The 12546-nt window shown below is 41.3% G+C and overlaps 1 protein-coding gene across 1 annotated transcript in view; it reads right to left on the reverse strand.

Annotated features, from left to right (window-relative positions):
- Nucleotides 1-12181, reverse strand: part of ADAM10 (ADAM metallopeptidase domain 10) — a 49492-nt gene extending 37311 nt beyond the window's left edge. Inside the window, exons 1-2 of the mRNA XM_035553960.2 lie at nucleotides 11902-12181; nucleotides 1514-1664 (exon numbers count right to left, since the gene is read on the reverse strand). Of these exons, the coding sequence (XP_035409853.1) occupies nucleotides 1514-1664; nucleotides 11902-11956 (206 nt within the window). The 5' untranslated portion in view covers nucleotides 11957-12181. The remainder of the gene's footprint in view (nucleotides 1-1513; nucleotides 1665-11901) is intronic.
- Nucleotides 12182-12546: the final 365 nt, after the last annotated feature.

Genomic DNA, 12546 nt, shown 5'->3' on the forward strand with positions numbered 1-12546 from the left:
CTGCATTACCCTTTCAAGTCATACCGATCTTTTTTTGCCAAATAATTTTCAGCTCGATCAGTTCCCAGATACTATTCCTTGCATAGTTCTAAGACTACTTGTACTAGCACACAGAAGATGCTGGGAATGCTGTCAGGCCTGTTCCCCTCTGCAGCAGAACACACTTTGGTAAGCCTAAACAGCTGGCTGACAGTTAATTTAAGAGTGGCAGCATTACAATGAAACTTCACTGTCTTGTAACTTCCCTGGAGATTTAATTACAAAGTAGAGAGGTTTACATTATGAGGAGCCTTTGCAATACTCTACTCTGCAGTTTTGTTTATAAGAACAATTTAATAGCAAAGACTAATGATTGGCTGTGAAGCTAAAGCAGAGACAGCAGCAGTGCGACTCTCCTTTAAATAATAAAATTTCTTGGACTAAAATCACACCCAAAAACGTGGTTTTAAGGACAGGAATTTAGGATTTTGGTTGCTGTTCTACAGCAGTTGCAAATACTATGCTAACACTAACCTTTTGGGAACACGCACTAAAATTCAGTCATTACAACATACACCTCCAGTAGCAACACTTCATTCCCTGAAGAAATTACTTGCTGGCGCAGAAGGAACAAACACTCCAAACATGGATTTGGAAGACCTGGTTTTACCTTTGCTCTGTCAAACTTCCTATGTTTCTAGATATGGACAGCAATTATTTAGCAAGTGCTCATTATTTAAATTTTATTTGAAGTCACTAAACAACCAAGGGCATTACATATTCCTAAAAAAAATGTTAAGACAGTGGTGCTGCACAGGATAGAGTTTGCACAGAAACAAAGATACAGACAAATATTTTAACTTAGTTTCACTTCCTTCTTAATTATAAAAAAGAAAAAAAAAAAAGGAAGATCTCTCTATTTCAGAATTGCCTAGGTAAAATCTTCATATTATACTTCAGCTGCTCACACTGGATATCTAGCTTCTCTAGCTGAAAAGTTTCAGTCAGAAGTTAAATATAAGGCTAAGCAAATCTTGTAGCAGCAATCATGTTTTTCCCATGTCAAATAACTGCTAAATTCCACAGCTGCACAGAAAACAAATGCCATTTTACTACACATCAAGCAACACTTTGGGGGCCAATTTTGTAGTTTCAAATGCAATTTGAAAGTGTACTTTTCTTTAATTAAATTTGCTTAGGCAAGGTTTGGCATCTTTTTTGTAAACCAATATGCCAAGGCCGCACTAGCAGCTCAGAATCATGTGCCACTCTGTTCCCAATATGTCTCTGTTTAACCTTTGAAGTACATTAACAGTTACCACCAGAAGTTTGAATGAGTGATTACAAGTAACAATTTCACATTTATACTGGAAACCAGAGCAAACACTCCATAGAAACTGCAAACATTGCATTTTAGTATATTCTAGCTAACAATCTAGTGACTATATTTCACCATTTATATATCACTATATAAGTTAAAAAAAACCACAAACTTAAATATTTAAAACATGTACATGTTAAAAATACCACTAACCTTCCATGAGCATGAAAATCTAGGCGCAAGAACTGATCTTCATGCGATACTGCTCTTTTGGCACGCTGGTGTTTTTGGTGTAACAAATCCATATCATAAGATAATCCTTCATAATGTCTAATGTATTTATTTAGAGGATTTCCATACTGGCCTGAAAAGAGAAATAAGGAAAGTTTAGCATGTCTGAGAAATTATTAAGGTTACAACCACACTACAAAGCATGACACATCTGTGGAGCAAAATGGTGATGATGAGAACCTGACTCCTACACAACATACATTTTGGTTTTCTTTTTTACCCCCTCGTATACCTCAGATTCATTCTACTGTGGTCCTACAGACTGAATGCACACTTGCAGCTGGAGTGCAATAGATGGACCTTGAAGGGCATCTTCAACTTTAATTTCAATCAAAACTACTTCAACAATGCAAACTACATTGGGAATGCTTGAGATACATTTCAGAAACTCACTCCTGATCCAGACATGAGAAGTGTTAACAGCTTAGCATCTTTCTTCTGGTTCCCTAAAAGAATCATACTTCTGTTTTCACTCTACTCTCACAGCACTGAAACACCTGCTCAGGTTTATATTCTAGATGCCAGATAACCAGGAAAACTAAGAGTAAATCATGCCATCTAGCAATATGTTTTGAATTACATGGAACATTCTATCACCTGGAAGAGTTTTGTCAAAGATGCCATCACCAAAGATGTAAATTGAATTCAGTCTATTTTGGATACTTCTTTTTAAGATAGGTTCATGGTTGGACTCAATGATCTTAGAGATCTTTTCCAGCCCAAATGATTCTATGATCTTACTAGTTAACATAGCCCATGCAATCACAGAAACGTATGCACAGTAAATTGACAGTACAGCATGTATTCAATGTGAAGTGTACTTTCATATCCCAACAACAACCAAAGCCTCCATCCCCTGCTGCTGCACACGTGCTTCTCTTCACAAGAACAACACTTGACTGCACTTCCATATCAAAGACCAGCTCTAGAACACCACGCATGGAAAATATTGCATCTGCTTGACAAAAGTAAACACAGACTTGGGGAAGGAGCTGAGAGGAGGTGATTCATTAAATGTGGTCAGAGACCAAAAGGGTAGTTAAAAGTTCAAACAATAAAATATAATGTGGAAAAAAAAAAAAAGTAGATCACTGTAGCTTTACAACAGAGGATACATATAGGATTTTTTGTTTGTTTTTACATGCTTTCTGAAAATATTTTTAAACCCTTTCAGTATTTAAAATATTCAATCATAAGAAGTTACTTAGATACCTATATCTAGAATCTACTACAGTCAAGAGCAAGATCGCTTCAGTGGTTCTGGTTTCAAAGCCAGATTATATGTGACCCAAATTGTATCCTGTTTCTTGATGTACTAAACACTGAAGCCTGGAAAGAATTAAGCGTATCAAGCAATGTATATTGTTTCACACATTCAAAGCTTAGTTGTATGTTTTGATATATAACTTTTATCAGTAGTTAGCATGCAAGCATTCGCCCTGTTTGAAACAAAGGCTTGCGTATCCCTTCTATATACTTTATACAACTAACATAACACTAACTTTTATCTTGTAACTCCACAGAAGCAACTGTTTCTGAAGAACAAATCAACAATTCATTACAGAAACTACTTTGTGGATCACATCACTCAAAGGTAAGTGTGCAGTTATCATGCAAAAGTATTTTTTTAAGCAATCTGTAACAATACATTGACAAATTTATTTCTAGAAGGAACATTTTAGAACTGTTCATATTCAGTAAAAATTTCTATACAAGTTCTTCCCTTTGCTAAAGCATATTCTAAAACTTTAGAAGGTGTTTTGCTGAACTATTTGTTTTTATTGAAACAAGTCAATTCTGTCCTTTCAATGCACTGATTGTAATGTGGTGCTACAAATATAAAATGAGTACAGTAAATGCACTGTCATCGTTTTTACTAGTCATAGCACATTACCTTTCACAAAAAGGACACAATTTCAGTTGTCAACAACTTCATTTATGAAGAGATTGAGCTGACATAAACCTGAATTGTCTATTGAAAGCTACAGTATAAAAACACAGTCTTAACTACAATATAAAATTAGAATATAGAACTTGTAAGTTGTTATTTTTTCAATTCCATGATTAATCAGTAATCTTTAAACTTTTCCTGAATGCAAAGTATAGCATTTGTTTAAATCTCATAGCATCTACATTGGTGTAGCAGTATCTACTACCATGTTCTGAAGTTTGGGCAACCAAAAATCAATGGAATAACATTATGCACCAGTTTCTGCTTTAGGGTTGTATAATTTTTTTTTTCTTTTTCCTTTTTTTTTTTTTTTCTTCTCATTTTCTGTGGTACTTTAGTCACTGAATGTTGTTCTTAGTTGCATGTATGCATTTGCCCCATTGTTCCTGGCGCCCCAGCTAGCTTCAAAGCCTTCCTTCCTTAATCTCCTACTTCAGGAAAAACAGCAATTCTTTAGTTTATGCTTGATTCAGGAACCTTACACTTGAGCTATCTTTTTTTTTTTTTTTTCTTAAGGAATATTGAAGTACAGCATCTGAGAGATCACATGAAGAGTTAAACCTCCGATTTGCTCCAGAACCATATAAAACAGTACATCTCATAATCAGTTAATGTCAGATAAACCTCAAAGTGAGAATTCTCAGAGATCCTATGCAATATTTCCCTTCAGGTATGTATACTGACAAGGCCCAGGCATGCTCAGTGAAAGAAGCGTATCCCAAAACTTTGCCTCAGTAATACGGTACAAATAGGTACATTTTCACAAGGAAAAAAGTTATTGTACTAATAGCACAATTTTGTAAGCAAAATATAAATTTACCTTTTCCTGTATTTATTATCATGAGGTCTTCTTTAAATTAATATAATGAATTTCTCAGCACCTCTGTTCCTTTTCAAGGGATTAGAATGTCTGATTTCCACGCACCTCAGTGAGTGATATAGAAAATGACTAAATAAATGAATACTTCCAAACGTGTCACTTGCATTTAGTAGGAATGTGCACAACATGATACTGCCATCTCTCTTTAAAATTCAAGTAATGATATACTGCAGATAAACTCCACTCAAATTTCCTCCCGGTACTGAAGGCCTATGTATCTTACTCTTAGTCTCAGAAGTCCATTCTCATCTTGTTTACCAGAGGCTTCTTAAGTGCCTTTACCATTCACAAAATTTGTTATTTAAGCATGTCTACATTAGTTCTAATCCCAATAAGAAACTCTACAAAGCCAAAGTTTCACCAACCAGCATGAGGAATACTGAGGGTGAAGAATGTTGTCCATGTCTGATGTATCTCCTGTCACTTTAGGCTTACTCCCACAAAACAAACCAGAAACACCTACTAGTGCACAAGACTTCCGTACACCAAACACAATTAGCCCGGGCCCAGTTGTTAGATCAGACTGATGAACAACATGCATTTACCTGACTGCTGGTACATGCCTTCCAATTCCAGCTATGTGAGCCAAAAGCATCAACATTAGAGAAAAACTTCAGAATTAGCTGGCATAAGTTACTGACATAATTACTGGCATAATTAACTGAAGTTTTAATTTTAAAATGAATGTAAATCAGGAATATGATATGAATACTCTTTGAAAACGTCAAAACTAAGGAGTTTGTATGCTGCAAAGGTGCAAAATTCTGTGCTCTACCAACACAGGACTATTTAACAAATTAAATTATCTTCAACTTTTTTGTGGTAGGCAGCTACTACTAATGCATTCTTTAAATTGCTATAGGCCATTTTTTTTCCTTCAGCATTGCAAGGTACTTTTTAAACAGCATCAGGCACCTAGAAAAAGGTTTAAAAGCAGGACAGCTTCCTGAAAGGCCCAAAAACACTTTGCACCTGTTCCAGGCCTCATGGTCACCTGGAAAGCTGAGGCTGCCCTCAGCTGAGTAACATAAAGAAGTTTTAAAATGTGACAAGAGAGTAAAAGACTGTTGACATTAAAAAGCCTTACAATGTTCTTTCTGCTAAGCAAAAGTTAAAATAAAACAAAGAGAACCCTTCTGCTAAAGCAAAGTTACACACATTCTGTGATCACACAGAAACTTTCCCCAAAACTAAAAACAAACACACAAACAAAAACCCCAAACTCCACACCTCCTTTTAAGTGCCCTCATGGCAAGTACTTGCCACAAGCACTCTCCCCTCTTAAAAAACCAAAGCAGCTGCACGCCACCCAGGGCACGTGCCATTACAGAGCTTTTCTGAAGATGGACTTCAGACAGGGCTGAAAGCAAAGTTTCCAAATGAACGTTAACTTTCATTTCCAGAAGCACGCATAACGTTAACACTGCAGTAGCGCCCAAAGTCTCAAATCAATTTGTGATCTCCTTTTAATAAAACCAGCTACAAATCAAAAGTGATTCTCTTCTTCATAAAGGTAGCTCAATAAGCAACTCAGCTTCTGTAAGGTACCAATTTATAGGATGCCAACGGCAAAAGTTTGTTGAGCTGGAAAGATGACTGTACTTCCCATGCAGTATCCGGTACAAGATGTCTCAGATTCTTCTCTTGCCAGACTCAGTGTTTAAGCTGTGTATAAGCATCACCGCCAGAGGCACCGCAAACGCACCCGCAGACACTTCAGTGCCCTTCCTTGCAGCCCATCGGGCAGGTACAGCTGGCTAGCTGCAGCTCCCCTGACTGGAACAGTCTGTGTCAGAAAGGAAGAAGCCTATCACAGCATCTGAGAGCCTTGCACCCCAAGAATCTCTTACAGCTGGAAGCACACAGACCTAAAACTGCGATGAACTACTGTGATTACTTTGTTGCCATCGAAAAACTATTGTTTTTTGAATTGAGACTTCAAGACAGATCTATTAAAATAAGCACACAACCAGAAAACCTGCAGTAAGGAATACTGAACTACCTACACCCAGATGAAGTTTATGAGAACTGTTCTACAAATTTCACATATCGTGTTGCCATCAGACAAACATCAAAGATGGCAGGACACCTTTCTAGGCAACCTAGTGAAACAAGCCACTGTTGTACTCTGGGGAAATGCTAAGCCAAAGGACAGGAACACAGGATACAGATGCCAGAGGGTAGCAGTGGGATGGCTTTTGAGGCTGACAGGAGATTGTTGTATGGACTTGCTAAACTAGATGTCACTTTTCCCAAGAGAAAAAACCTCCAAGAACAAAGCTTTATTTTCAGGGATTAGAAGTAAATACACGGAAGGACTTACTCTAAACAGGACTAGGCAGAACATTTAGGTAAATGTCTCAAGGTGATAGTCCCTGTAAAAATCCTTGTGTGTGAGGGTCTAGAGCTCTTCAGCAGCCTTTGAGAATTTTATTGTACTTCCCGAACAGCCACAACCCCACCGGACGCATAAGGTGTCTGAGGCATACCCTCTCAGCTCCTACCTAAGCTCCGCACATCATACAAAGGGTGAAACATACCAACCACTGGATTTGAGCTGTAAGCCTCTTGGCACACCTTGAGCAGCTATATATAACTGCTGTTTGGTGGTCTGTGCTAAATGGCTTTGCTGCTCATTCATGGTGTTTATTTTTTTTCAAAGATTATCAAAACTCTCTTTCTTAGACAAAACCTTTGCAGTCTGTGAGAGAGAAGCAGAAGAAATGCATTAGGGAACGTGTAAACCACGAGGATGTACAGAAGGCCATGGAACTAGAAGGGCTGCATCCCAGAGCACTGAAGGAGCTGGCTGACACCATTTTGAGGCTTTCTATCACCTTTGAGAGGTTATTGTGAGAGGGAGGTTCCTGACAACTGGCAGACAAACATCATGCCTGCGTTTAAGGAGAACTTGGAGATCTATATGCTGGTCAGACTAACCTCAGTATCTGCAAACACTGTGGAGGAAATTCACATAAAAGCTCACTCCATATGCACAAAGATTAGTAATAAGCAGTGCTAAAATTTAGCAACACAAGCAAGCATCTATTATGTGTATCTGTATCATGGTAAAAGAACATTTAACTGTCCTTTAAGTTGATAAATCCAGCACGCACTGTTCTAAAAGTTGAAGCTTATATTAAGACGCTTAGATTAAGACTTGCACAAGAATGGCAAATAGTTCAAATACAACTCAAGTTTGTTGGTGGAAAAGAAACACATAAAATACAGCATGCTGGACTATCAGAAATTGTTCAGTGCTCAAGCTAACCTCCTGGACAACTCTTTACTGCAAGCATCATAATTGATTTGCAGATTTGAAGTGCTAGCATGTGATAAACACCTTTAAGAGAATGATTATTAGTATTTTCATTTAGACAAAGATTATCAAAACAGGTTGTATTTTTTCAAGCTGTTTTAAATTTTTGGTTAATTCTCTTAAAAAAAATGTTCCCTTCACATGGGACACTCATTGAAAAGTATACATAGCATTCAAATTTAGTACTTTGGTGCTGAAGCGCATCAAAAGCCAGTAATCCTAAAATCTATCTCCCAACAAGAATTTCGCTGAAGAATTAATCTAGGCTGTGTTTTTGTGATTGCTAGCAGAAGGGCAGGTCCTGCCACCCTTTTTCATCCACCCTATTTCTGCTCTTCCCTTGTACTGGCACTACAGCCGATTGGGATGAAAAATATATGTTTTCTTCTGGTCAAATTAGTTTTTGGTGGAAAAAAAAACACACGCAAACAAAAGCCAAGTCAGGATCATTCCCCTTCACTGGAAACTTGCATTTAAGGCACAGTTAGTACAGCACCACCAGACTAACTGATGTCTGCTTTGAGGTGATATGTCTGGCAGGAAAGCAGTCATTGCTTTCATTTAAATTTGCAGGTTGAGTTGGCTCCTCATGTCACCAAACACCAGAGGTGGTGAAGGAGAAATAGGAATGCAAGGCCAGGGCAAGACAATGCAGCTCATGAGAGTGGCTCTGCCATACCGCAGAACTGAACCGTTCGAGCCTTCTAAAAGCAATGATAAAGTACTGTCTTAGGTTCCTAGGTGATGGTATCTCAAAGTTACTATTTAAAAACCTGATTTTATTTAATTACTATGAGCACTTCTGAAATAATCACCTGACAGCTGCCTTTACCAGACACTGCCTCATCCAGCCATATAAAGGTCTAAATGTTTTAATTTTAAATCCCAGATATGTGCTAGAGGCTGAGTGCCATTTTAATGAAGGGTAGTATTCTTCTCAATCTATAGCAAGGATGCAGACTTAATCTCTCTGATGCTGATAGCTCATATAAATACCTTCCTACAACTCCCCAATGTGTCCAGAAAAAAAACAATTTTTCCCGTGCACAGTGGGAAATAGGTTGTTTGATATCCTGCGGCACAAGCCACTAAGACACAACTCAGAAGTCCCAACAACATAGAAGGGTGTGCTGTACCAGGAATTTGTCATAGATTTGCAATGATGTTCAGCATCTGATCAACCTAGGCAAAGCATGACCATTTCTTAATTCCAAACTTTTTGGGGTCTCATTGCTTCTTTTCGGTATTTTCTAATACTATTTCCACACTTCTTAAAATCACCCTCAGATTTTATCAGTTATTTCCATTCCTTAAAGGACATTATAATAATTATGTAGCATTTAACATATTTGCATGCATTTCCATAACATTCAATGAAGCATGCTCCTAACAGTTGCAAAGAATATTGCCCCTAAGGACTGCTTTATAAATGTCAAAATTGCTAATAACATCAGTCAGTGAACAGATCCCTAAACTAAGCAACTCTGAAGGTATTGATGAAAATACTGTGATTCACTTTACTTTTTTTGTTTTTGTTTTTTTAAGAAGTCTGAAAATTCAAGGCAGTATATGCTAGAAACTTAAGATATGTGTATCTACTTAAGGTAAGTTCTACCTTTCCCCAGTTTCTTAATAAAAAAAAGAAAATTGGCATGACTTTTCTTCTCACGTGATTGAAACTATGTTCAAAATGACCAGCTGGAATACCTGTTTTAGGAAGGTTGTATTTATTCATTGTTAGTAAAGAAATAAATTTCTAGACCAGCCCTAAAAGTTATCTAATATCAGAACCTGACCAAGCATGATCAGGTCCTATCAGAGTTAATCACTGATAACTCTTCTGTTCTAACCATAAGCCATACAGATGGTAATAAAGCATCATAATATAGACATTGCAGTACACTCCATTTGTACAGCAACACTAGTGATTGCTTTTGGTTTTGTTCCTTTTCTAGTTTAAATTTTTCTTAAAATTATGTAAATGTTAACAAATTCACAATCAATTGAAACAGATTTCACTTAGGCATTAAATTGTTCTTTCTCCTCAAATGAGCCATCAAATAAAACAGTACACAAGTAAACCATAAAAGTTGTATTGTATTGTAGTATTAAAACATACAAAAATCTTGACTTTGTGATCCATTATTAACTGTGAACTGAAGTTGTAATCAGTTCTGTTAATCTACCATTATTTAACACTACCCCAAGAATACCACAACAGAGTACAGACAGGGTATACAGACATAAACCCTTAAGTACTTCTGAAAGAATTACACTGGTATCCCAGAAAAACGTTCCAAGCTTAGTCTCAATATACAGAAACACATTCAAAAAAGTACAAATTCATGTAATTTTCAAAGTTATTACTATTTCATATGTATATAGCTTAAAACTATACATCTTTAAAGAACAATATTATTCGGCTTCTAGATCTCTGTAAAACCAGTGAGCACAAGAGGCACCATACACAAACATAGCACAGGTAAATTGTGTTTTTCAGTTGTTTCCAGTTTGTATTGTTCTCGCAGTAACACTTAAGAATGATGAAGTTGCCTTTTCCACAAACATTACTGTACTCCTAGAATATAAGCATTTAAATAAAGAACTTTATAGTTCAGCAAAAACATTTACAGTAGGTAAGAAATTCTAGAAATGTAAGTAGAAGTTAATAGATAATTCTATTATTAAAAAGTAATTTTAATTCAGAAGCTAAAATATTTTTTTCATAATTATGTTTAGACTTTCAAAAAGAGGAAAAAGCTTCACAGATTATTTCTGACACGCGTATCAGCCAGTGTTCCCAGGTTCCTATCAAGCATTGTTAAGCTATGTTTAAAGATTGATCTATATTGCTAAGCACTGTAAGTCACATGCTTCTGTTACCCAAAGTGAGGAGCACTTCCTACTGCCAATAATGTTGAAGGTGTCCATTTTTCTCTCAAAGAAAAAATTAAACATGAATTTCCAAAATACATTTCATGAACTTGTTTCTATGTATCCAGAGTATATATATGTTACCATGATTTGAGCTTGAAAGCATACTTGCCTGCTTGAAATTAAACCATGAAAACAACTCTCACAACTGGTTAATGAATCCCTTTGAATTAATTCCATGCCAGCACAGTTTAGTTTAGAAAACAAGAAGGCCTTGAAAAGTATGCCAATAGTTTTAGTCTGCGGTACCCTGATAACTGACTAGAATTCATGAGGGAAAAGTCACGAGCAAAATCTTGTGCGCGTGTCTTGTAATCACACACAACGGGGTGAGTTCTGGCCATGTGCATCACTTTGTTTTTTTAGCAGTTACCTCACAGCTCGGCCACAAGCACGACCTGCTCGAGTTCTCTCTTGCTTGGATGTTACTTTTTGACAACGCATAAAAGGCCGGGTTTGGGGCTAGATCCCTTGTTAATAAGCCTACGTATTGGCGTACACAGATGCGGGGCCGAGGTAAGTGCCAAAACGAAACAAGAAGCGAGCCCTTCATCGAGTGCTCCACGCATCCTTCCCTAGGAGCGGCGTCACAAGTCCACCTCCAGCGCTCGCCCCTGCGAAAGCGCGAAACTGTTTTCCTGCCTGCCCCGGCTGGTTGAACGCTGCCAGCTGGGCCGGGAAGCCCTCACAGCTGCCTCCCCCTCGCGGGGCTGCGGTCCCCCCGCCGCGAGGGGAAGCAGCAGGGTGTTTGCCCCCGGCCTAGGGAGCGGGCGGAACCCCCGCCAAGCCGCTTTCGCCCCCCCCCCCCCCCCCCCGGCGCTCGCGCTGCGTTTCCTGGAACCGAACGTCCCGGCCCGCGGCGCTTCCTGGTGCCGGGCACAGGGAAGGGCAGCTCTCGGGGAGGCTCCGGGAAGCTCTCGGGGAGGTTTCGGGCGAGGAAGGGAGAGAGGCGGCTGCCGGGACGCCGAGGAAAGTCCCGAGGAACGGCAGCCGCCGGGGCAGGTGCGGAGGAGAAGCGCTCCGCGGCGGGGAAAGTCCCGGGCCGTGGGCTGCGGGGAGAGGGCCCGGGCGCGGCCCCGGGCTGGGAGCGAGCGAGGGGAGGCGAGCCCCGGGGAGCGGCCCGGCCGAGGCCTGGCGCCGAGGCGCGGCGCCCCGGGGAAGGGAAAGGAAGGAAAGGGGGACCGGGAAGAGCCGTGGCCCCGGGCCGGGCCCCGTCCGCTCCTCACCTCCGGCGCCCGCCGCACAGGAGCACAGCAGGAGCAGCGTCCCCGCCAGGTCCATCTTCGCCGGGCCCAGGCCCCGCCGCCACCGCCGCCTACCCACGGCGCATCCGCCCCGGTCGGCGCCGGGATGGGGAGGGGCGAGCGCCGCGCCTCCCTCCGCTTTGTCCCCCGCCGCTCTGCGGGGCCGCTGCCGCCCACGGATCGCCTGGCAGCGGCGGCTCGGTTCCTCGGCTCGGCTCGGCTCGGCTCGGCTCGGCCCGGCCCTGCCCGGCTGCCCCCGCCCCGCTCCGCTCCCTCCGCCCGCCCCCGCCCGACGCCGCCGGAGGGGCGGGGCCGCGGGACTCGCCCAGGAACGCGCCGCGGCCTCGCCCCCTGCGTGCGGGAGGGGCGGGGCCAGGCGGCCGGGAGCGTGCGGCCCGCCTCGCAGGCACAGGGGCGCCCCCCGGCGGGAGAGAGGAGGGCGGGGGCGGCCGCGGGCTGTGCCGGGCGGGCCCCGCCTGAGGCGCGGCGGCTGTGACCCCTGGGCGGGCTGGGAGCTGCCCCCTGTGCCGTCACGTATCCTTTGCTCCGTGCCCCAGCTCACCGAGTTCCTCGCGTTTCGCGCTTTGCCCCAGGACCCCCGCCTCTCCGGATGCCCCCGTCTGTGGG

Source organism: Cygnus atratus, chromosome 11, assembly GCF_013377495.2.
Source record: "Cygnus atratus isolate AKBS03 ecotype Queensland, Australia chromosome 11, CAtr_DNAZoo_HiC_assembly, whole genome shotgun sequence".
In the NCBI taxonomy this organism is placed as follows: Eukaryota; Metazoa; Chordata; class Aves; order Anseriformes; family Anatidae; genus Cygnus; species Cygnus atratus.